Source organism: Aphidius gifuensis, linkage group LG2, assembly GCF_014905175.1.
Source record: "Aphidius gifuensis isolate YNYX2018 linkage group LG2, ASM1490517v1, whole genome shotgun sequence".
NCBI classification, from domain to species: Eukaryota; Metazoa; Arthropoda; class Insecta; order Hymenoptera; family Braconidae; genus Aphidius; species Aphidius gifuensis.
The window spans coordinates 8,592,467-8,618,018 of record NC_057789.1 but is presented as its reverse complement, the minus strand read 5'-3'; the positions used below and the strand labels follow the sequence as shown (position 1 = coordinate 8,618,018).

The 25,552-nt window shown below is 26.6% G+C and overlaps 1 protein-coding gene and 1 non-coding gene across 3 annotated transcripts in view; both read left to right on the top strand.

Moving 5' to 3' along the window:
* Positions 1–21,258, top strand: part of LOC122848945 — an 81,309-nt gene extending 60,051 nt beyond the window's left edge. The window contains exons 9-16 of one of the 2 annotated variants that reach the window (XM_044147410.1): positions 7,703–7,859; positions 11,004–11,420; positions 11,517–14,183; positions 15,615–15,852; positions 16,327–16,790; positions 16,871–17,129; positions 17,336–17,466; positions 17,671–21,258. In XM_044147410.1, the coding sequence (XP_044003345.1) occupies positions 7,703–7,859; positions 11,004–11,420; positions 11,517–14,183; positions 15,615–15,852; positions 16,327–16,790; positions 16,871–17,129; positions 17,336–17,466; positions 17,671–19,812 (6,475 nt within the window). In that variant the 3' untranslated portion in view covers positions 19,813–21,258. The remainder of the gene's footprint in view (positions 1–7,702; positions 7,860–11,003; positions 11,421–11,516; positions 14,184–15,614; positions 15,853–16,326; positions 16,791–16,870; positions 17,130–17,335; positions 17,467–17,670) is intronic. The other variant, XM_044147411.1, reaches the window with a different exon arrangement.
* LOC122850748 lies at positions 17,512–17,588 on the top strand. The gene has a single exon (XR_006373656.1). It is a non-coding gene; the product is annotated as a small nucleolar RNA SNORD36 (small nucleolar RNA).
* Positions 21,259–25,552: the final 4,294 nt, after the last annotated feature.

The following is a 25,552-nucleotide window of genomic DNA, read 5'->3' as shown; positions in this document are numbered from 1 at the left end:
TATTTTTATACAAAAAAAAATCATTGAAAATTGAACAATAACAAAAAAAAAAAAAGGGAAAAACTTGATTTTAAAATCAAGGCCAGGGCATAAGAGGGATTGTAGATTGCACGCGGTATAAATACATGTATATATATATTTTTTTTTTGCGGTTTACGTCGTGGCTGAGTTGGCCGCTGGGTCGTTCGCGTTCGGTCACGTAAGTCGGTGGAACAAGGAGGCCGACGTGGCAAGATAAAGAAGCTGGCGTAAAGGGGCGAGGGCCCTGGGCGCCCGATGTGCTGCTGGCTTGGTTTTTTTTTTTTTTATTTTTTTATTTATCTATCTCTCTTGCTCTCTCTTTTGGTGTGTACATATACTGTAGAATGATGCTGACGGGGAGGGAGAGACGAGTGAGACGAAAGAAGGGGCCAACTTGAGCCTGCGGGGCGGAGGAAATTTTCACGACGAACAGCCTGGTTGCCGCAGTTGTGTGGCGGCCTTCGACGCGACTTCATTCGTGGCTGCTTTTTACAAATAATTAATAATAATAATATATTAATCAATTAATTTATAATAATAAATTTATTACTCGTCAGTTTATTAATGATTTATCAAGTGTAACACAAAGAAGAAAAAAAAAAAGATTTAATAAAAAACACTCGATAACAATTAAAAGTGGATAATTGTGATAAAGTTTAATATTTGCTCATTTTTTTAAAATTAAATTGTGTTGTATATGTGTGTGTATATATTAAGTGTTAACAATAAAAAAAAAAAAATTTTTATCGTAATCTTTTCAACTATTTAAACAAGAAAAATATAAAAAAAAAAAAAAAAGAAGAAGCGTCGTCGTTGTTACTCTTCAAGGTCCTTAACACAATCGTTTGTCTCAACAACTAGATATACATACTTCAGCCTCGTTCCTTTTAGCAAGGATATCGTCTCTTTTTTTTTTTTTTTTACTTTTTATTTAGCTAAAAATATTAAATCAAATCAACATTATTATTGTTATGTTATTGTTTTGCTCAAGTGGCAAATACATATTTCAATGATAATTATTGTAATAAAACATTGAAAAAAAAAAAAAAAAAAGAAGGGGAATTGAGTGAAAGGTGAATTTTGTATAGTTGCTTCTTCATTGTCCGTGACTTGATTCTCGGTAGAAGCTTGAGGGTGGTGATTGGGTGGGGGAAGCGCCCGTTATATTCTCTCTCAAGTTAAAAAAAAAAAAAAGTCAGCTTGGTAACGTGTGTTTTTTTTTTTTTTTTTCTCGTGTCTGTGAGCGCCAGTTAATTTTGTGAACTTTTCTGGATTTAGTGCAGTTTTTTTTTGAAAAAAAAGAATTAAATTTTTATCATTTAATTTTTAAATTAAATGATGATTAAGTGATTGAAAAAAATAAGGAGAAAGTATCTTCTTTTGTATCGCCATTTTGATTGAAATTGAATTTTTTTTTTTTTCGAAATTAATTACAACTGGATAAATGACAAGTTCGATAAATGGATTATGTGTATTGGTAAATTAGTGGTGTTTAAGATGATAGTAATTGTGTCGTGTATCTCGAGACGTTTATTAACGACGGCTCGAGTATGCCACCGGTGTTAGGTGGTAGTGGTTCAGCGGCGGCGGCAATGGCGGTTCTTCCGGCAAGTCCGCAAACTGCCACTGGACAGGTTAACCCGCATAATCATACACAAACTGGACAAACACAAATATTATTAACAAACGGTGGTGGTGGTGGTGGTAATAATCAACCACGACCACAGCTGCTTTATCAACCATATAATTTATTACCAGCAGTATCACCCTCACAAGCAACTGCATTTCAACATCATCAACATCATCATCATTCAGCAACATCCGCCGGTCAACAAACGGCATATTTACACGATCCACAAACATCAATTATTGCAATGTAAGTTTTGTCAATAACAAAACATCCAAAAAACAAAATCCTTTTTTTTTTTTTATTCAATTCAATATTTCGATTTATCATCATCTTGAAATTCAACAATACAACAACAACATTCAGGCGCCAGAATTTATAGATTTTTCTTATTTTTTTTTTTTTTTTTTTTATTTTAAAAAGTATCTTTTAGTCTTTTTCACCTTTTTTTTTCTTTCTTTTTTCTAACGTCGGTGATGATTCTTTTGACGAAATGAAATATCAACGAGTGTGTGCGTAGAAAATGCGGAACAAAAGATGAAAAAAAATATAAAAAGGTATCTCCAGGTAGAGAGACAAACATTGTATTTACGAATTGTATCTTCTTTTTGTCCTTCGGGGATATTCTACCTGACAACCTGAGCTATACTCCCGCATATATATTAACAATCTATTCTTCGAAATAATATTTCGAAAATCTTAGAAATATATAGAAAAAAATGAATAGAATAATAATAATAAAATTTCATGAAATACGGAAAGAGAAATATCAGTTTGGTCAAGGCCATTGAAGGCCACATATCATGACAATTATTATTATTTTTTTTTTCTTTTTTTTTTTTTCGAATTGTTCTTGGCTGATTTCCATTCTTTAAAATTACCATGGGTCAAGGTCAACGGTAATTATCATTGATTATTGTTACAACATCAGTTGGACATTTTCAACATAAATTTAAGCTTAAAAATTTTCATGATTTAAGTACTTTTTTTTATGAACACTTTCTTGGAATATTTATCCGGATGTTGTTTTATTTTTCATGCTTCGATTTTCAGGATTAAATATACAATGACTTTTGAAAAAAAAAAAATAATTTATTATTATTATTTATTTCATTCATGATGAATTGATTGAGAATTTCGTTAAATTTTTTTTATTGTTTTATATACTTATTGACAAAAGAATTGACGAAATATATTTTTCGATTTTTTTATTTTTTGTTGTTTTGTGTGTCATCTTGATTATTTGACTTGTAAATTTGTCATTTTTTAAAGCTGGATTTTTGTCTGAATCACAGCTACAAATAGCTTCGTGAATTTGGATTTTTTAAAATTTATTTATTTATCTTGTTTTGTTGCGTGCATCACCACAAGTTGTCGAGTGATGAGGAAAAAAAAATAAATAATTTCAGAGACATAAAACTCGATCTGGGTCAATAGTCGACTACTTAATCTCTTGAATAAATTCATCAGAATGTTCACTTGAGCATTACAAATATGCAATATATAAATATAATTGTGTTTTGAATTTATAATAATAAAAAAAAATAATAATTCAATGACACAATTTTTTTTTGCACTTATAATATTAAAAATAGATAAATAATTTTGGAATAAATAACATTCTTGTTTATATATTTATTATCTTTGTGGTATTTTTAAAATAGTCAAGGACAAATATATCCAGTTCAAAGTATTTAAAATATTATCGTTATGATAGTGGCTTTTTTTTATACAAAAAAAAAACATTATTATCTTGGATATTTTTATTGTTATATTTTTATTATTATTTCTTTTTTCCTTCAAACGTCAACTGATAATTTAAAATTATATGTTCAAGTGTCCTAGGTCGTGTTACGTCTCTCATAAAAAATTCGTAACATAATACTTGAAATAATAAAAAAAAAAAAAATATAAAAACTACCGACTAAACATGAAACTTTCAACTTTCAAAATTGACCGAAAGCACTTCTTAGAACAACTTGGTTGACTTTAAAGATGTACCTTTTGGCTCGGCTCCGACTTGGCAGATGTTTTGTAAGTAAATACGTGTTCTCAATCTACATCTTCAACTGAAAAAAAAAAAATCACATATTTATTCCCACAATAATTTAAAAATTCCAATTAAAAAAAACATTTGAAATACTCGACAAAATAAAAAACATATTACTCCAACATTTTACTAAATTTTCATTAAATTATTAAACAATTAATATTCAAATTTCTGTATATATATATAAATATAAATAAAAAATATATCAAGAATTTAATTTCAACAACCAAAAATGTCGAAAACTTGTTTGTGAATGCGGGGCTAAAAGTCATGACTTTGGATACAAGCCAAGTGCGTGTTGACGGAAATAGAGTTTCCAACAAAGATAGTCCAACAAAAAAATAAAAATAAAAAATTCACAGCAATAAAAAGTATTTTTCTTTGTTATCCCTTCTTCTTATTTATTATTAAAAAAATTATTTAAACAATTATAATAGCAACAAAACCAAAGAAAAAAAAAACAAAGTTGATAGAAATTTTTTTTTTTCTAAACTATTAGTCACAATTTAAATAAATGATATCAATATTTATTATTATAAATAATTTATAAATAATATTATTTTCTGACCTCGGTATTAATCTATTTTTAAATAATACATGTATATTGTATGTCAAAGCAAGTGTGTTGGATGGGTCGTCGAACTCGTCTGTCTACTACCGGAATTCAATGATCGCATTTTTCTATTATGTTGTAGGTGAAAAATTTATGTTTGGTTAAAGGTTCAATTCTTTGCACTTCCCTTTTTTTTTATACATTTTTTTCTATCCCTTCTTTTGTCATTATTATTATTATAATATTTTATACAATATATAAGATAGCAAAGGGAGAGACTTTAGGTTCATGGGCGATTACGTTGCTCTCTTTATATTATTTTATTTATTTATTTTTTTTTTCTTTACCCTCTCACTCTGGGGTATCCCCTGGAGATAGTTGAGGGTCGAGGGTGGTCGGCCATTATTATATTTATTTATTTTTTTTTTTTCATTTCATTCAAGCGTACCCATCAACCCCTCTTAAACCTCGACCTCGGATCTGACAACCAACCTCTCTCTCCCTTCGTCATCATCATCGATCAGACACTAAGAAATATTGAATTTTTTTATTTGTAAATTTTATATAATATTTATAATTAATTTATGTACTTTTTCAAGTTAATTTAATGATTAAATGTCAAACTACCCGCATTATTATTTCATTTTTATATTCGTCCCTGAAATTTTTTTAAAAAATGTATTACCCGCATTGTATGATGACATTTTTATTATTAAAAAAAATTATATTACGTCATTTGGAAATCTATCCAGTTTGTCTGGGTGTGCAGAAAGCGTATAGAAAATATAAACCACTAATTTATTTCTTTTTTTTTTTTTATGTATTTTCGTTTAATTATTTTATAATAAAAATCAAGTTTTAAAATTAGAACAAAATCATAATAAATGTTTAATTTAAATATTTGATCAATAATTTATTTTAATAATTTGTAATACTTGAATTTACATCATTACAATTTTGTTTTTTTTATTCTTATTAAATTTATTAACAAGTACAGTAATTATACTGAGGCTATTAGAAAGTTTATGTTAAAATATTTTAAGTATATTTATCTATGATTTATCAGTATCATTAATGACACATCTTGAGATTTTTTATTTATATTTTATTTGATTCAATGTTGACCGAAATAATTAATGTGAATCATCTACCTTATTTGTAAAAAAAACATTCCACTCTCTTTTTTTTTTTTTTTAGTACGAAAACGAGAACACTATTATTAATTAAAAATAAAATAAAAAAATAATTAACTCGTCGCCACGTATTTTTTTTTTTTTTTTCTCTTTTTTCTTTCATCACTGTTCCGGACAGAATGAAACGGGCTTCAACCGGTCAAGCAAGGCCTCTAAAAATAAAAAAAAAAAATATATATATTTATAATAATGATAATAAATTAACCAACAAGAAAACCGGTCACATATAATACAACCGAAAATTGCCAAAAAAGGTATTACGCACATCCTCCAGACAAGATTTTTGTATTTTTTTATTTATTTTTATTATTTTTTTTTTTCGCATATATTTATTTTTGTGTTTATACTATTTTTTGTTTGTTATAAATTTATTTTTATCGTAAAAAAAAATACTCGTTTCGTGATAATAAATTATATTTTTTTATTTTTTGTTATCTCTTACAATTGGAATGATAATTATTGGACACAGGAAAATATTTTTTCCAAATGACATTTATATTTATTTTGACGTTGTTTTGTATTTATTTTAATTGTTACATTGTTTATAATAATACGGTTATATTTTGTAATCGATTTTTATGTTTAATAATGTAAATTTATTAAAATTAATGTAAATTATTTATAAATTTATTTTGTGCAAGTGTTAATGCCAGTGATTAATCAATATATATTTTTTTTCATTACAAGATGGATTGTTTGTTTAAAAACTTTGAAAATATATTTCTAAGCAAATAATTTTATGAAATTATAATTGTGGTATTCAAATAGATTGTAAATATAATATTGTTCCATTAGTTTAAAAATTTTGGTTCAATTATTTTTATATTTTGTCGAGAATTTGTAGACAAAAATTTCGATTTTTTTGCTTCAGGTTCTCTGCTGTTCGAAAATACATATTTCCATGGAGAAATTTTATGAAATTATGGTTCTAGAATTCGAACAACATGACAATATAATTATCCTGAAATTTATAAAATTTAATTTCAATTATTTTTATTTTTTTTCGAATTTTATATTTTGCCATGACCTCTAGGCAAAATTCTGGTTTTTTCGCTGTAGGTCATATTTGTTGAAAAAAAAATATTTCTAAGCCATGATTTCATAAAATTATACTTTTAATATTTAACCAACATTTAAATCTAATTATCCCCAAAAACTACAGAATTTAATTTCAATTATTTTTATATTTTTTTTTAGAATTTAAAACGTGACGAAATTCTTTATTTTTCGTTGAAAATCATATTTGTTTAAACACACATTTCCAAGTACAAATTTAATGATTTAACGGTTTTAATATTTAAACAATTGTGTTAAACACGTAAACATAATTACCCTTAAAATTTCAATACTCAATTATTTTTATTAATAAATTAATTGATATAGTAACTTGAACGTAACATAGAAATTTCTGCACGTAAAAGCAAACGCGAATAAAAAATATCAACAAATACAACTAAATAAATAAAAGTAATAGTTTTTATATGTATAAATATAATTTTATTTATTCAATTTGTTAATCATGCATTAAAAATATTATAAATAATTCAAGGCTATTTATATGAATGATTATTTGCGTCAACAAAAAAAATGTCTTTAATGAGCTGATTAAACTTTAACAAAATAAAATAAATAAATAAATAACCAGTCACCTGTTATACGTGACTTGATGCTCGACACACAATCTGCATTATCATCATGAAATTTTAATTAATCATTTAAAAGATCTCGATTGATAGCATCAACTTGAATTTAATATTTTAATACACTTTTGTCAATCAATTGAATTAATGGCTTTTTTTTTCTTTACAAGACTAAATTATAATTATAATGAAGAAAAAAAAAATGAAAGTAAACCTTGTTATTAATATTTTTTATAATTTATTCTTGATGACATTCATCTACAAAGTTAAAAGAATAAAAAAAAATTAAAATCTATTATTTTTATCTATGATTGAATATAATGTTTTTTTTTTTCTTTTAAATTAAAATTTTCTTTTGATAAATAGTTTGCTGGAAAAGTTTGAGTTAAGTTTTCTCGGTGTAGTTTAAAACTTTTGTAAAATTTTGTTGGCCAAGTTTTGACTTTCACGATTTAGTTGATCGAATTTTCGTGAGTTTCAACATTGATAAATTTATCTTGTTGAAATGATAATCTAATAGAAATTTTTTAAAACAACTTTGTGTTTATTAATATAATAAAAAAAAAAAAAACTTTGTGTTTATATGTTATATTAATTATTGTTTATTATTTTTTTTAGGGAACGAAGAGAAGCTGAAGCACGTGAAATGGAAAAACGTGATAGAGAAAGAGAAAGAGAAGCTAAATTAGAAAGAGAAAAAAGAGAAGAAGCAAGAAATGCTGAGCAGGCTGTGCACAAACATTTTCAAGAGTCATTGAGACTTGCTCATCAAAAGGTGAGTTTTAATCATCATAATTTAAAACTTTAAATTGCGACTCTACATTTATTTTTAAATAAATTTATAAAATTTTTAAAAACTTGCTAATTTTATTCCGCTTTCTAATTTTTTTTTTCATCAAATAATTAAGTATCTATATTATGCAAATTTTAAAAATACAATTTGATTAATCCGAATGAAAAATTATTGATGCATTCCTCAGCATCTGCTCTTTTGTATTAAATTTTTTCCCCAAAACTACGAAAAAAAAAAAAAAACCTGTCTGTGTATTTTTCAACCATAAAATTCTCCATTTTTTTTACCTTCTTTTTTCTACCTAAATCTATTTTTCCATTACCTGCAGAAAAAAAAAAAAAATGTTCTAAAAATTTCGTCCTTGATTCTGTGAACAATAATAAAATGTTATTTTATTTTTTTTTCTTTTCGTTTGAATGGACCCCTAATAAGTTCCGGTATTGATTTTCGAAAAAAAAAAAAATTAGAAATGTTATTTTCTGATTAAATTAACTATTGTTTATGTAATATTTAAATTAAGAAAATAGGGAGAGGTATAATTATTGTTCAATGTAAAAAGCATTGAAATATTTATCAAAGAAATCAAGACAATAGAATTTTTTTTTAAATATCTGTTGACAATAAATTGAGGATAAGATAAAATTATACTTTATTGTTTTTAATGCTGGGGGGAAAATAATATCTTGTTGTTGGATTATTCAACAGTTGAAAACATTTACGTGAAACTTTCTTGACGTATTTGTTCGTTGACGATTAAATAGCTAAACATAGTTTTCGGATTATGCCTTGGCATGTTCTTCTCTTTCTCTTGATATATTTTTTTTTTGTATTTTGTATCTCTTTCTTCTTTTACAATGTCAAACTTCAGACAGATTAGTTCAACTTAGAGTCTTGGGTACTCTAATCTTGTTAACTTACTTATACTTTGTCAATATTCAACTCTGCTTGTATGTTTGTTTAATAGACACGAACTAAAGTCTCATGAAATGCATTTTAAATTATTAAAAGTATCAATACTTGATAAAACAATAACCAAAGAATAATTCGAAAAAAAAATTATGAAAATCTGTTGATTTTTGTGTCCGGTAGAAATTTTTCTATCTCGAAATATTTCGATTTTACTATCATCGAAACATTACGTCAATTGACAATGACAATTATTTTTTCACATTGATAATCATTAATAAATTATCTATATTTTATCTCAAATTAAATAAAATTTATCACTATTTTTATTAGTAATTTTTATAATTAAATTTAAAGCAAAAAGCAGATACAATTTCCAGATTTTATTTAATCAATAGTTCGGCTTTATGTGAACTCTTTAAACTCTTTTAACTCTTTTTTTTTTCTGCACAAGTGTGGAAAATAATACGTAATTAAAACAGTATCCCCAGAAGGGTAAAAAAAGGAAGCAATCTCAATTTGCTTCTATGAATTCTCTCTGCTTATACCTAGCAGTCTAGAAACTTCTGTGAAACAAATTCTTTTTCTTTTTTTTCTAAATGAATTTTTCAACTCAGCGATTTTTAATAATAATTACTAAAATTCTTTAATAATTTATTTTTTAAAATTACTTTTACAAGACATAATATGATTTTTAATTAATTTTATAATCGATTATGCATAATTTGTAATTCACTTGAGTGTAAAATTTATTTAAATTAAAAAAATCTATTTAAATTTATATCTTGTTTTTCAATAATTTTTGTTTTTATTTTTAAATAATAAATTATATAAATGACATTTAATGATTGTTGATAATTATATTCTGATAAAATCACATTAAAAATGTAATCCGTTATTTCATTGATATTAATTTATCTATTATTTATTTTCCATCTAAATTAATCGTCATATCTCAAGGTAAAATCCTCGTGATTAATCAGCCCAACAAATTGATAAGACAAGTTAAATTATTTATCATTTAAAATTATTTGTTATAAATATTTTTTGAGCATTTATAAAGACCGTTTGTCATTATCTTTAAATAAGAGTATTTTTTAAAAATCTTGTTGACACGACACATTAATATTCTCACTTGTATACATAACTTTTTGACACTGATAAGATAACAAATTTAGCGATAGCAAAATTAACGATTATGGTAGTAAAAAAAAATTTGATGATTCTCTTTCAATAAATAATATAGCCTTGATGTTGAGTCGTGGATTTTTAAAGTCGATGAACTAAAAAAAAAACATTTTTTTTTTTTTCTTTAAATAAAATGTAATTTTAGATTTAGATGTTTTTTATTTTTTCTTCTGGTTATTTTAATATTGACAGAGATTTATTGAACAAGTGGTAACTGTCTTGAATGATTAATAATATTCTTTTATTTTTGCAAAGGTTAATATTAATGCATTGTAGAAAAAAAAAAAATTTATTTTCAAGGTATCATTTATCTTTTTTATATGTTAAAAAATTAGGAGTAAAAAAAAAAAAATAATAATTGATAAAACTAGGTTACACAATGTAGTTATTTTAAAAGCTCTCGTTATATTTTTCAAACCCATTAATCATCCATCAAATAATCATTAACCAGTTACGATAAAAAAAAAACGAATAAAATTGAATGGAATGTTTTTTTTTCTTGTTGATTACTTGACAAAGTCGATGAGAGTTTCATTGGGTCATGTGATGTATATTAGTGTGACGTGAACAAACGCGTGCAAACAATATGGATTGACACTCACTTAAACAGTGTACAAAATAAGTTGACGACAGAGAGAGATAGAGGGACATGAGCAAAGAGGAAAGATACAAGATTTGCATAGTAATCTTCTTCGACTTGAAGGCCTATAATTAGATTCGCGCTCTTGACGGGCTGCTAAGTGGGATATCCCGAGGCACGTTTACACCATACACTACACTATCTTTCTATATATATATTAAGTAACATTAAAGTCGAGACTTTGTCCTCAAGATAGCTGGGGATCAATTTCTCATTCGGCACTCAGCCAAAATTCTTCGACACAAATAAAAATAAATAAAATATTATATTTAATGATTATTTTAAATGCGTGTGTTGTGATTCATGTTGATTTATCAAATATTATTATTATTATTATTTGTTAAATGTATATTTAAAATTATAATGTCTCGTGACAATATTGATTGAAGTAGGTATCTTATGTTCCACAGGGAAATCGGCCAGCAATGGCATGGAATAGTTTTATAACACTGCCACCACCAGGAAGTAGAAATCATCCTGGTGCACCATCACAACAACAACAACAACAACAACATCCAAGTACAACACAGCATGGTGGTCATCATCATTCAGGTGTACCAACAAGTCATTCAGTTAGTGTTGCTCAACAACAACAGCAACAGCAGCAACAGCAACAACAACAGCAACAACAACGTGAAAGAGAAGAAAGAGATGCTAGAGAACGTGAAGCACAAGGAAGAGAACGTGACAGAGAACATATTGCTGCTATGGAAAGATTACATAGACAAGCTGAGGCTCGTGATCATCATGCAGCTCAACAACGTGCAGCATATTATGCTGCTGCAAATGCAACACCAAATCCTCAACAAGTATGTATTATTTAAATCAATTTTATTATTAAAAATTTTTCTATTATTGAGAATTGTATTATTAAATATGTTTTTAAATTTGTTTTTTTTTTTTAGGTTTTACGACCATCAAGTGTACCAACTAAAGTTGATTATGCACCACCACCACCACCAGCTCATTCAAGAACATCAAAATCATCAATACAAGTATCATCACATCATGATAAATCACAAGTTATTGGAGCATCACCTCTACCAAAAGCTGAGCCAAATGTCAGTTTATTTGGTTATCCTGGTTATCCACAACAAGGATCATATATGCATGATATTAAAGTTAAAAATGAAATGGTACATAAACAACAACAACAACATATGACAGGAAAAAATATTGAACGTGATCATCATGGTCGTGAATTATTACCAAATCCACCTCCATTAATGTCAGATCAAAAATCATCAGTTATTGTTAAAAATGATCGTAATGATCATCAAAAAAGTCATTCATCAAGTCCAAAAATGATGTCATATTTAAATGTACAACAAATGCCACAACAACAACAACAACAGCAGCAACAACAACAGCAGCATAAAACAGTTGGTTATGAATATAGAAGTCCAACACAAAGTCCACATCATTTACATCATTTAGAAAATTTACAAACAAAAGGAGGTGGAGGTGGAGGAGGAGCTGGTAATAATATGCAACAAAGTCATCATAGACAACAAACAATATCAACAAATTTATCTTCTTCACCACATGGCCAACAACAACAACAACAACAGCAACAACAACCATCTCATTCACACAATAGCAGACAATCACCCTTGTCACATCCTCATCAAACACCACATCCTTCACCACCAGAATCACGTTATATAAATAGACCAGATCCAAATTTATCATATGCAAATCAAAAAACAGCATATTCATATCCTCATCCACCAACAGCATCACCAACATCTCATTATCCTCCAACACCAAATTCAAAACCAAAAGTATCATCTCCAGCACCACCTCATATTTATGGTAAACCAAATTCTGGTATTATGACAGGTACACCAGTTTGTCGTGCATCTGAACCATCAATAACAGTATCACCATTACCATTAACATCAAAAGCTGGTAATTTGCCTTATCAACAAGTGCCTCATATACATGGTGTACCATCACCACAGTCATTACCACCACCACCAGCTCATTCAAGTAGATCTGCATATGAATCAAGATATCAAAATTCTTTATCGAATACAAATAAATTACCATTACCACCTCCATCATTGGCACCACCACCACCTCCACCACAATCATCGTCGTCGTCGGCATCATCGTCGTCGTTATCAACAACATTATCATCATCATCATCGTCGTCTTCATCATCATCACCAATTGTTGCTCTAACACCAAGACAACAATTAACAAATGTACATAATTTACATCATCATTCAATTACTCCAGTACAAATACATTCACAACAAATAACAACAAATGTAAATTCATTTCAAACACAACCACTTGATTTGGGAATTGAAAGATCTGGTAGTCCAAAACGTAAATCTGATATTGGTATTATTGATAATCAAGGTGCATTGGAAATTAAAAAACGTAGAATTGATGAACAAATTATGACATATTCAAATATTCCAAATCATCATCAACAATTATCGCAACATCAACAATCACCACAACCACAACCACATCAATATCATCACCATCAACAACAACAACAACAACAGCAGCAGCAACAAATGCAACAACATCAACAGATGCAACAACAAATACAACAACAACAGATGCAACATCATCACCAACAACAACAGCAACACCAGCATCAACAGCAGCAGCAGCAACAACATCAGTTACTGCAGCAGCAACAGTTGCATCATCATCAACAACAACAACAGCATCAACACCAACAACAACAACACCAACAGAGCCAAGCAATATTAACGAGGGTATCTGAATCCAGTCCATTAGTTGCATCAACAGCAACAACGATAACTCCTGTTGTTAATAATCTTAATAATTCATCAATAATGTCACCACAACAGCCACAACAGCCACAACAACCACAACCACCAACATTACCAGAACAAAATTTAATATCAATAAGTCCAGCACCAAGAACAGCATCTGGTGATGGTTCATTGAGACCATCAAGTGCTGGTAGTGTTTGTTCAAGTTTAAATCATCAACAAAATAATAATACAGTATCAAGTCCAATAACAGTATCATCACCACGTCCACCATCAGCAGCACCATCACCAGCTCCAAGTGCACCAGGTACACCAGCTAAAACAGCACCAACAACTGATAGTGAAAAATCAAATTCACCAGCACCAAGACCACCAAGTACAACAAATTATCCAGTTCATAAATTAAAAAAAGCATGGTTACAAAGACATTCTGGTGAAGATGGTACTGAAGATACAACTGGTGTTGTTGGTAGTGGTTCTTGTGTAACATTACCATTAAATATAACACCATCTTTACCACCATCATCACAAACAATTAATAAAGAGAGAGAAAGTACTGTAAATAATAATAGTAATAGTAGTGGTGGTGGTGGTACATGTAGTTTACCAAGTGCTGTTAATTCAATTCATAATATTGGTAGTATGGCTGTTAATAGCATTAATAAGACTAAAGTTGGAGCTAAAAGTGGAAGAAAACCAGCAAATAAAGATGTTGCCAATGGACATGCCAATGAGTCTAAAAATCTACAAGAAGATTCATCAAGTAGTGATCCAGAAAGAAAATCACCACCCAAGAGAAAACCCCCCAAGGTAACTATTTTTACTAATTAATTTATTATAAACTATTGGATTATTGTTGATTTTTTTTTTTCATTTTTTATTTTCGCATTTTTTTTTTTTCTCTTCTCTTTTTTTTCCACTTTTTTTTATTGTGCTCGCTTGCATGGGGTTTTCTTTTGTGCAGAGTAAATGTAGAAGAACAAAGGGAGCTCATTCGGGAAAAAGGGTGTGAAAAAGCTTCAAAATAAAAGTGGTTTATCGTTGGATTTTTCAAATTGTCATTCTCTCGACATATATCGAGATCAACTCGTCAAACTGATTGAAGAATTCATCCCACATGCGCTCCTTAAATTATATATATTTATCAAAATATGTTTATATAAAAAGAAAAAAAAAAAAAAAACAAAAAACAACAAAAAAAGAAAAAAAAAAACATATTTATATTTTATTATTATTTATTATTCCCTTTCATCGAGTGAAATAATAAAAAAAAAAAAAAATGTATATATATTACAGTAAATATTATTGACATTGACAACTGGATTTTTCAATTAAATTACTTGTAATTATATTTGTAAATGTTACTAATTAAACGAGATATAATATAAAAAAAAAATTTCCCAAAAAAAAATAATAATTTCAATAAATATTGTATAAAGAATTTTTAATTTTTCAATATATAATTCGTTACTTGTAAATACATGATATTTAACAAATGGATAAATAATTTTTAAATAAAAAAAAAAAAAAAAAATTTAATAAAAAAATGTTTTTTTTTTAAATTTTTTTAGTATTTTTTTTTTTTTTTTATATAAAATTGTATTGATTTTGGTATTTGAATTTTTGCCGGGTTTAAAAAGCTCACACGACGCCATTACATAGTGAACCGTGCGCACGAACACACTCACTGTCGTCCTCCTGTGAGGGGGAAAGGTAATAGGCAAGAGTCGTCTTTTTACACATAAAAAAATATAAAATCATTTATCTCTGTTTTAATAATACATATTTGTATTTTTTTAACATTATTATTATAGTTTTTAATTGTATTTAAAACAAAGTTTATTAGTGCTTTTAATATTGGAATAATGGATTACATGGAAATGGTAATAGATAATTATTAATTTATCAATAAAGTCAAGCGTCTTGTTACACCCTAACCTAAGTTCTTTGTCCAATCGTCTCGTAACCGCATTAACCCTTTTTTTTTCATTGCATTTAGATCAAAAATTGATTATCGAAATTACTTTTATTTATTTTTTTCTTTTCTATTTCAAAAAATAAAATAAACAATTAAATTAAAAAAAAAAAAAAAAAAGTTTTAATTTGGTATAAATGTGTAAATATAGATTGGAATTTATTTATTTTTTTTTATTATTAAAGTTGAAAAATTTAAGCATTAGTTAGTTACGTTTACAAGAGCATGAACTTCCTGACTACTTAATAATCTGTGCCCTGTGGTAGGTAAAACGAAAAAAGGGAGCCGCGAGGAGACAACAAATTGCCGCGGAAGAACAAAAAAGAAGAAAAGAAGAAAAGCAGATTGTTGTTGCTGCTGGTGCAAGTGATTCAAGCAACGAGAGTGAAGCTGGTTCAGCAAGTGACGCCAGTGAGCCATTGAGTAACATCATACAGACCATGTCAAGACGTAATCCAACAACAACAACAACAACGACAAACGCAAACAACACTACAGAAAACGGTAAACAATTATTCATTTTTTTTATTTTTTTTTTAAATTTTTCATATAAAATTATTAGTGGGGAATTTATTTATCCATCTAAAAACACGAGAAGAATTTTAAAAGTTTAAATAAATAAATAGAAAAAAAAACTCAATTAACGACCTTGCTCCAATAATAATTAAATATTAATTTTTTAAAAATAATAAAAACACAACGATAAAAAATATATCCACTTTATTTTGAAGCTTTTAAACTAACGTGAATGTTGTTATTATTATTCAACAAATAAAAAAAGAAATGTTGAAGTAATTTTGATGATAGAAATTTGGATTAATTTCTTCAACTAAAAATGATGTAAATTAATTATATAAAATGACAATTAATGATTGTTTATATTGAGCTTTTTAACACTGATTAAAATTGAAAAAATAACAAAAAAAAAAAATGTGCTTTAATAATTATAAATTGAATAATAAAAATTTTTGTTGTTAGGAAACAGTAAAGAGCCTCGAAAACGAGGTAGGCGTCCGAAAACGGCGAAAAATAATGACACAAGTGGAACAGGAGGAGGAGGATCAGGTGGTGGTGGTGATGACCAACAACCACTTAAAAAAAAAGAAAGAAGAGATGACAGTAGTAGCAACAGTGGCAATGGCCAAGGTGAAAAAGACCAAGGAAATGGTGGCAATGGTGACCAAGGTCAACAAAACGATAAAAAACCAACAATTGCGGAACTCAAAAAATCAGGGGACAGTTGGGTACAAGATGACTGCTGCGGTAGTTTCGTCGCAAGAGTTGTAAAATGTCGTGAATGTCGAATGACACCAAATCAACGACGTAAAAATTTACCTAAAAATATATTTTGTCGTTTCTATGAATTTCGAAAAATGAGATATACTAAAAATGCACAATTAGCTATTGCTGGTTTTTGTGATCCAACAAAAGATGCATCTGAGGTTTGTCTTTATTTATTTAAATATATATTTTTTAAAATTATTTATATATTTATTTAATTTTATAATTTTGTATTTTACAGAAAGACATGAAACTTTGGTTGCCAGGAAATCATAAACAAGACATTGTACCAGTTAAAATTGAAAAAATTGAAAAAAATGGATCAAAATCAGATGATCATGATGATGATGACGATGATGAAGAAAATAATGATAAAAATGCAATTGAAAAAGCTGAATTAGATTTAGAAATGGCTCATCGTTTGTTAAGTCAAGTTGGTGATCATTTTTGTGATCTTTTTCATCAAGAAAAAAACACATTCCAAGAGCATGTACCAGATGGTAATATTATATTTTTATTATAAATTATTAATATGCATAAAATTAAAAAAAATGATGTAAAATTTATACATAAAAAAATGAACACTGTGATTATAAAAAATCGAGCTTTTTAATACTGATAAAAATAATAAAAAATTTTATAATATTTCTTTTAAAGAATGAATATTTTTTTAATGTAAAATTTGTTTATTTATTTTTAATTACAGATGGTACTGTTGCATGGAAACGAGTGATACAAGGAGTTCGTGAATTATGTGATGTTTGTGAGACAACATTGTTCAATTATCATTGGGTTTGTGGTCGATGTGGTTTCGTTGTTTGCATTGATTGCTACAAGGTAATTTTAAACATAAATACATATTTATTTTTGCAATAAATTTATATTAAATGATGCAAATAATATTGCCTGATAAATTTATGATTAAATTAAAATATCGAGCTTTTTAACACTGAATAATTAATTTAAATAATTACATTAAAGTATTAACAGATTTTTTTTTAAGAAAAAACTAATAAAATGTTTTTATTTTTTGTTATTTAGGATCGAAAAAATAAGACTGGTAAAATTTGGGGTGATAGTGGAAAAGATCGTGATGATTTTTCATGGCTACTTTGTGGTAATCGTACTGTACATGATCCTGATCGTTTAATGTTAACTCAAATAATTGCTGGTGATGGTTTATTTCAACTTGGTCAACAGCTACATGATGTACGTGCTGAATGGGGAATACCACAACATTGTTTATGTACAATTAAAACAGTTGTACAAAAAAATGATATACTCAAAAATTTAATAACTGGTATGAGTTCATCATCAGCATCATCATCATCAGATAATAAAACAAATGGTGATGATCAAAATTCACGTTTAAAATGGCTTGCTGAAGTTGCATTACAAAATCAAGAACCAAACCAACAACAACAAAAAAATAATTTACAAATAAAAGAATTAAAAAATGATAATAATGATAAAAATCAACAACAACAACATCATCATAAACATGACAGTGCAACTGATTCAGATTCAGATGAAGATAAAGATGGTAATTATTCAACATTACGTGAGTTATTAATACGACCAAGTAACAAATCAAATGGTGGCAATGGTAGTCGTTCAAATTCACCAACAAATAATTTAACACATCAAACATCATCAACGTCATCAACATCTTCATCATCATCAACAACAACAACAACGACAACAAGTACCACAACAACAACATCAACAACAAATTCATCATCATCATCACAAAATAATACACCAAAAGTAGCTAAAAAATCTAAAATGGATACACTGGATGAAGTTATATCAAGTGTCATTGAGCACAGTGTTAATAAAGAAACAGATAATAAAAATAGTAATGGTGATGATGATGATGATGATGGTAAACCAAGAGAGCTAAAACATTTTGTACGTCGTTATAAATGGACTCAACGTGGACGTGAACCATTACCAATACGTATTATGACATTAACTGAATCAACAAGTTTATATCCTGATGTACCACATTCATGGTTATGTGATGGTAAATTATTAAAATTAAATGATCCAAATAATCCAAATAATTATAGGATATTTCAAGATCAATGGAAACGTGGACAGCCAGTTATTGTATCAGATGTATCAAAATCATTGAATATGAAGCTATGGCATCCAGATGCATTTGCTAAAGATTTTGGTGATGAAAAAAATGATTTAATAAATTGTATGACTGGTAATTTAGTGCCAAATCAACCAATGAGAAAATTTTGGGAAGGTTTTGAAAATTTTTCAAAACGTTTAAAAGATGATAAAGGTAATTCAATGTTATTGAAGTTAAAAGATTGGCCACCAGCTGATGATTTTGCTGAATTATTACCAACAAGATTTTCTGATTTAATGAAAGCATTACCATTATCTGAATATACACATCGTAATGGACGTTTAAATTTAGCAAGTAGATTACCAGAATGTTTTGTAAGACCAGATTTAGGACCAAAAATGTATAATGCATATGGCTCAGCATCATATCCAAATAAAGGTACAACAAATTTACATTTAGATATTTCTGATGCTGTTAATGTTATGGTTTATGTTGGTATACCAAAAGATGGTGATAATGATGAACATGTTAAAGAAGCATTAAGAGCTATTGATGAAGCTGGTTGTGATGTATTAACTAGAAGAAGAGTTAGAGATCGTGGTGAAGCACCTGGTGCATTATGGCATATTTATGCTGCACGTGATGCTGATAAAATACGTGATTTATTAAATGCTGTTGCATTAGAAAAAGGTGCTAGACTTGAACCACATCATGATCCAATACATGATCAAAGTTGTTATTTAGATGGTCCATTAAGAGAACGTCTTTATAAAGAATATGGTGTTGAAGGTTATTCAATTGTACAATGTCTTGGTGATGCTGTATTTGTACCAGCTGGTGCACCACATCAAGTACGTAATCTTCATAATTGTATTAAAGTTGCTGAAGATTTTGTATCACCAGAAAATATATCACATTGTTTTCATTTAACACAAGAATTTCGTGCATTATCTGATGCACATACTAATCATGAAGATAAATTACAAATTAAAAATATTATTTATCATGCTGTTAAGGATTCATTGACTATTCTTGCTGATGCTAAAGAAGAAGCTTTAAATAAAATCAAATCTGATACAACAAACAAAGAAGAAACGTAGCAAACTTTATAAATTTTAAATGAATAATTAATTTTTTTTTTTCTTTTTTATAATTTAATGATAAGAAAAACATAACAAAAAAAAATTTAAATAATTATCTTGCTATTTTGTGTAAAAGCTCAAAAACAAAACAAAACATGGCAGCAATTTTTTTTTTTGAAATTAAATAACTTGGAGGATTTTATTGCTCCGCAAAAATCGACGTTAAATATGTCGTAGTTTGTTGTGATATTTAATGACTATTAAGTGTGAAAGTTTATAAATAATTATAATTATTTTCCCTTAAAACTTTACCAATTGGCTGAGCCATTTGGGCCCGGTGTTTATTAATTCGTTAATACTTTTTATTACTACTTTTATTCTATTTTTTTCTCCCCAAATTTCCTCTCTTATTATATAAATGTATGTAAGTTGTAAAATGTATAAATATTATTTTTTTTTTTTGTACCCATTTGAAAGAGTTTCAATTAAATAACAGACAATGAAGTCTAATTATTATCTACAATTATTATTATTTTATTGTGGATTTGGGATCCCAGGATCTTGCATCCAAATACCATTGTGATACCAGGGGGTCTTTGGATCATAAAATTATTTAATATAAATAATAAAATCGTTTGTAATTAATTATATTGTGCCTGTATTTAATACACACTGTCTATTCTACATGATAATTTAATTTATATTACATAAGTTTATGTATAATTTATACATATATTATATATATTTGTATAAGTTTATCTGTAAATGTAGATAATTGATTTATTAAAAAAAAAACATTTAAGTACTAAAAAAAAAAAAAAAACACTTTTAATGAGTAAACAATTTATTATATATTTTTTTTTTTTTTTCCATTCAAAGGCTATTTAATTCGTGCAATTTGTCATCAGCTTCTCAAAGCCATATGTTTATTATGGATAGTATAAATATTAATTTAATATTGAGGAGCACAAACATTGCCTTTGAACAAAAAAAAAAAAAAAATATTATAAATTTATAAATACCACGTTCAATGATTCAGTAATTTTTTTTATTTTTTATTATTTTTTTATTATAGACACATACTCATACACGTTGGGCATGATGTCCAATTTAAATTGGTCTTTTTTTTTATTTGAAATTAACAACGAGCATACTGAGATTGACTTTAGTAAATTTTTTTTTTTTTTAAATTTAATCTAGATGATACATGACAGTAATTTAGATGAATTTTTTTTTTAATAATATTTTTATTGTTGTTGTTTATGGCTCAATGTCAATTTGATATTGATTATCTCTTTTTTTTTTTTATTATTTAAATGTGCCAAGTTAATTTGATTGTTATTTTAAAAAATCAAGTTAATCTCAGTAATTTTTTAGTTGAAAAAAGGATTAAAATTAACGGAGATAATTAAATAAATAAAAATGAACGTGGGTCAATGTGTATAAACATGTAATATTTAAAAACAACGTACTTTGTTTATTGCTAAAAAAATTAAATTTACATTTAAAAATTAAAAAACACTTTGTATATAAACCATTATGTTTAAGCGTAAATTTATAGACATGCATATATGTATAATGTATACAAATATAAATATGAAAAAATAAATATAAGTAATATTATTTAAAAACACAATCCAATGACACTAAATAAATAAAATTCATCAATTTTTTTTGAATTAAAATAGAAAAGAAATAACAAAATTTACACGTTTAACTTGTCATCATTAAATTGTTATTATTCATTCATCAATTGATCTTTAAAACAAAATAAAAAAATGTTTAAATGAATTTTTAAAAATACAAATGTTTTTGTAGCGGAATTGTGGATGTGCGAGTCAGATTAAAAGTGATTTTGCATGCTATTGAGTGTATTTTTTTTTTGCGTGTGATTAAAATGAAATAAATAAATAAATAATGAAGATGGTTCTTTTTTTTTTTTTTTTTAAAATAATTTAATAAAGAAAAACAATATGTACAGTCATTTAAGAACATAGAAAAAAAAAGAATGAATTTAATAAACGAAAAAAATGAATAAATAAATCAAATTTTATTATTATAAATTTATATTATTTCAAGTAATAAATGAAAAAATAAAAATAAATGAAAATTTTGAATTTAACCTAGTGATTTGGTAGCAACATCAGTCGTGGTCTCTATTTAAATTGTTAAATTGCATCAACACCTTTTCTAAGTATATCCATGCCATTGAACAGAGGCAGTATCAACAACACAAAATTTGGATGATGTATCTTTATGAAAAATAACTTGAGTTATTTCAGATTAATTATTTATGTACAATTTCAATTTCTGGTGGTGTAATGAATATATTTTTTAATGATTTTGTTATCTAGTCAACATAATGACTTTTTTTATTTATATTATTGCAAGATCACTTGACATTTTTTTGTTACAACTTGGTGTTGTTGATAAACTTGTTGAATTTTATGGGCCAGGTGTTGCTGAATTGAGTATTAGTGCAACAATATCAAACGAGTGTCCAGAGTATGGAGCAACTGTTTAAATTATTTAAGATAAATTAGAAGAAATGAAAGTGATATTGAATGAATTGAAAAATATTTAGGAGCTGTTAAAATGCTCAGGTAAGTAATTTTTGTTTCTTTCAAAATATATATTGTAAGTAATTTCATGACAAATTTATTAAAAAATATCAATTTATAAATATGATCTTTTTTTTTATATATTAATTTAGAAGTTATAGTGATGACTCACAAAATCCAATATTTACCGGAACAGTTACCCTGGATTTAGGAACAGTATAGTTTGAAGTGTATCTGGCCCAAAAAAGAGCCCATGGCTGTGTCTCTGTCTTAGATATAAAAAATGATTTTCTTACAAGTCTTACAAACAAGATGATTATTTTTAGTAAACATTAATTAATTTATTTATGGTATCGTATTTATGACATATGATGACTTATGACTGAACTAGGATCTCACCCTGTACTTATTATTTTGTTTTATTACAAATTAATGGAAATTTCCAAAACCTAACTAGCAATGATCAATACTGATGACTCATTAGGGTTTTTTTTATTTTTTTACATAGAAAAAATAAAAAAATAAAATATATTGATAAGTATGTATTTATGTTGGTGTCGATGATGATGTGGCAATTGAGCTATCGGGTAACCAGCGCTGTGATATGTTGTTCTATGCAAACATATTCCAACGATAGTTTGCCTGAGGCTCAACTGACTTGATGATAAAATAAAATAAAATAAAAGCTAAAATATAAAAATAACTAATTAACAAAAAAAAATATATAAATATAAATTGTTGAATAAGACCAAGCGATATTACTCTGTTCATCTAGCTTTATAAAAATCAAATAATATATATAGCTAAATTGACAGAGTAATATCAGTTGGTGCAAAAATTGTATGCGTGGCAATATCTGTAAATAAATATTATTAATACACAATAATAATAACATGAATGAATAATTTAATAAAAAATTGTATTAAAATAAAAAAAAGACTTTCCGAAATCTTCACCGATTGAATCCAGCCCGGTGAGGGTTTAATGCAACCGCACCAAGATAGATTCAAATCGCTGCTAATATTCTATTTCTTTAATATACACAAGCATAATAATATGTAGAAAATATTTAACTTACAATTATTTGGTATTAAAACCTGGTCAGTATGCAAGGCTAGTTACAACTTACTATGAAGAAGTTCACTGAGCCACTGACTATCGACATGTTGCTGATGGCTCTTTTTATACAGAAGTTTGATGGATGTTTTGTCCCACCTGGATGAGCCAACATCACGCTCATTGGACGAAATTGTTATCAGGCATTATGTCACTGGTTTTTCTTTTCCTCCCTTGATGAAACGCAATCTTATCATTTAAACAATTTGACTATTTTTGTACATTTTCTATTCACACTAAGATTGGTTTTTTTTTTTTTTTTATTTTTTTTAAATAATCTAAGTATATTTATCGACGTTAATATTTTTAAGACTAACACGTCGGCTTTTTTGAGACACGTCATTTTTTTTTTTTTTTGTCGTTTAATATTTAATTTTAAAAAATAGAAATTTAATTATTTTGACTATGATTTTATTGTTTTACGCATTTGATGGACTGAGAAAAAAATATAATGATCAAATACTCATAGAGTCGATGATCATCAGAACAATCGGCAAAAAAAACGATGCATAAGCAAATAATTGGTTTTTTTGCTAAATATAACTTGCTAACAATCGCAAAAATATTTATTTTATTTTTCAACTAAGTATAATATAATAATACCAAGTTATTATTCATAATTTTAAATTAAATAACATTTCTTTGCTTTTTCAATTTTGAATATAGAAAGAGAAAGAAAAAGATAGTAGAAATAAAAGACAGAGAGATATTGGTGATAAAGAATTTTGAAGAAATGAAATAAATAATAAAAATAATATTAGTTTTAAATAAAAAATTTTTTTTGGTAAATTTTTTTATGAAAGAGAGAAAGAGAGAGAAACAGTGTATACTTGATAAAAGAAAGGTCAAATGAATTAAATAAATAATGAAAATAATTTTGAGTTTTGACTAACAAATTTTCGTTGGTCATATCTTCAAAGTTGAAAAAAAAAAAAATAATATTCTAGACGTTTCTATAGATAAATAACCGAGCAACGAAAAATAATAATCTATGAGTCATTAAAAAATCCAAAATTACAATAACTATAATAAATAAATATTTATGAATTTTATAATTTTCAAATTAAATAAACAATATAACTATTTCAATTTTTAGATTGGTTTTAAAGGATATGGCCTACCTCAAGGAACAACTAAAGCAGAAGGTACTTTTCAATTCGAAGGAAAAGATTAAAAATTAAACCATGGTTCGGTTGTGATAGCAGCCATAACGAGCTGCACCAACACGAACAAAAAAAAAAACGATTCATAAGCAAATAGATAATTGGTTTCCTTTGCTAAATATAATTTGCGAACAATTAAAAAAATATTTTATATAATAATAGTTATTATTATTTATTATTTCAAAATAAATAACATTTTTTTGCTTTTTTAATTTCGAATATAGAAAGAAAAAGAAAAAGATAGTAAAAATAAAAGACAGAGAGGAATTGGTGATAAAGAATTTCGAAGAAATGAAATAAATAATAAAAATAATATTATTGTTTTTTTAAATAAAAAATATTGTTTAACAAATTCTTTTATGAAAGAGAGACAAAGAGAAACAGCGTAGAAGTAATAAAAAAAAAGGTCAAATAAATTAAATAAATAATGAAAATGATTTTGAATGTTAAATGACAATTTTCGTTGGTCATTATCTTCAAAGTTAAAAAAAAAATATGAATCGTTTGCCTTTATTAAACACCTATGCTATAAAGTTATTCTACCAAATTTATTAATTATTAATTTATTGTTCTCCCTCTGTTTTTAATATTTTCGATAAAAAATTAAATTTTATAACGTTGAAAAATAATCTATATTTATAAAATATTATATCGTTTGAAAAAAAAAAAAAAATACGTGTATGATAAGAATATTTTCAACGAAAATATATTTTTTTTTTCTAATGACGTGTCAATATATCACATTATAAATAGACAATTAATTATAATTCTTGAAAATAATTTTTTTTATTATTAAAAAATGAATAATTGCAAAAAAAAATTAGCGAATACACATTCTTCTTTCACAAAATACATATAAAGAAATAAAATAAATTATTAATAGAATTTTAAAAATTTTGGACAATTATTTATTGCTTA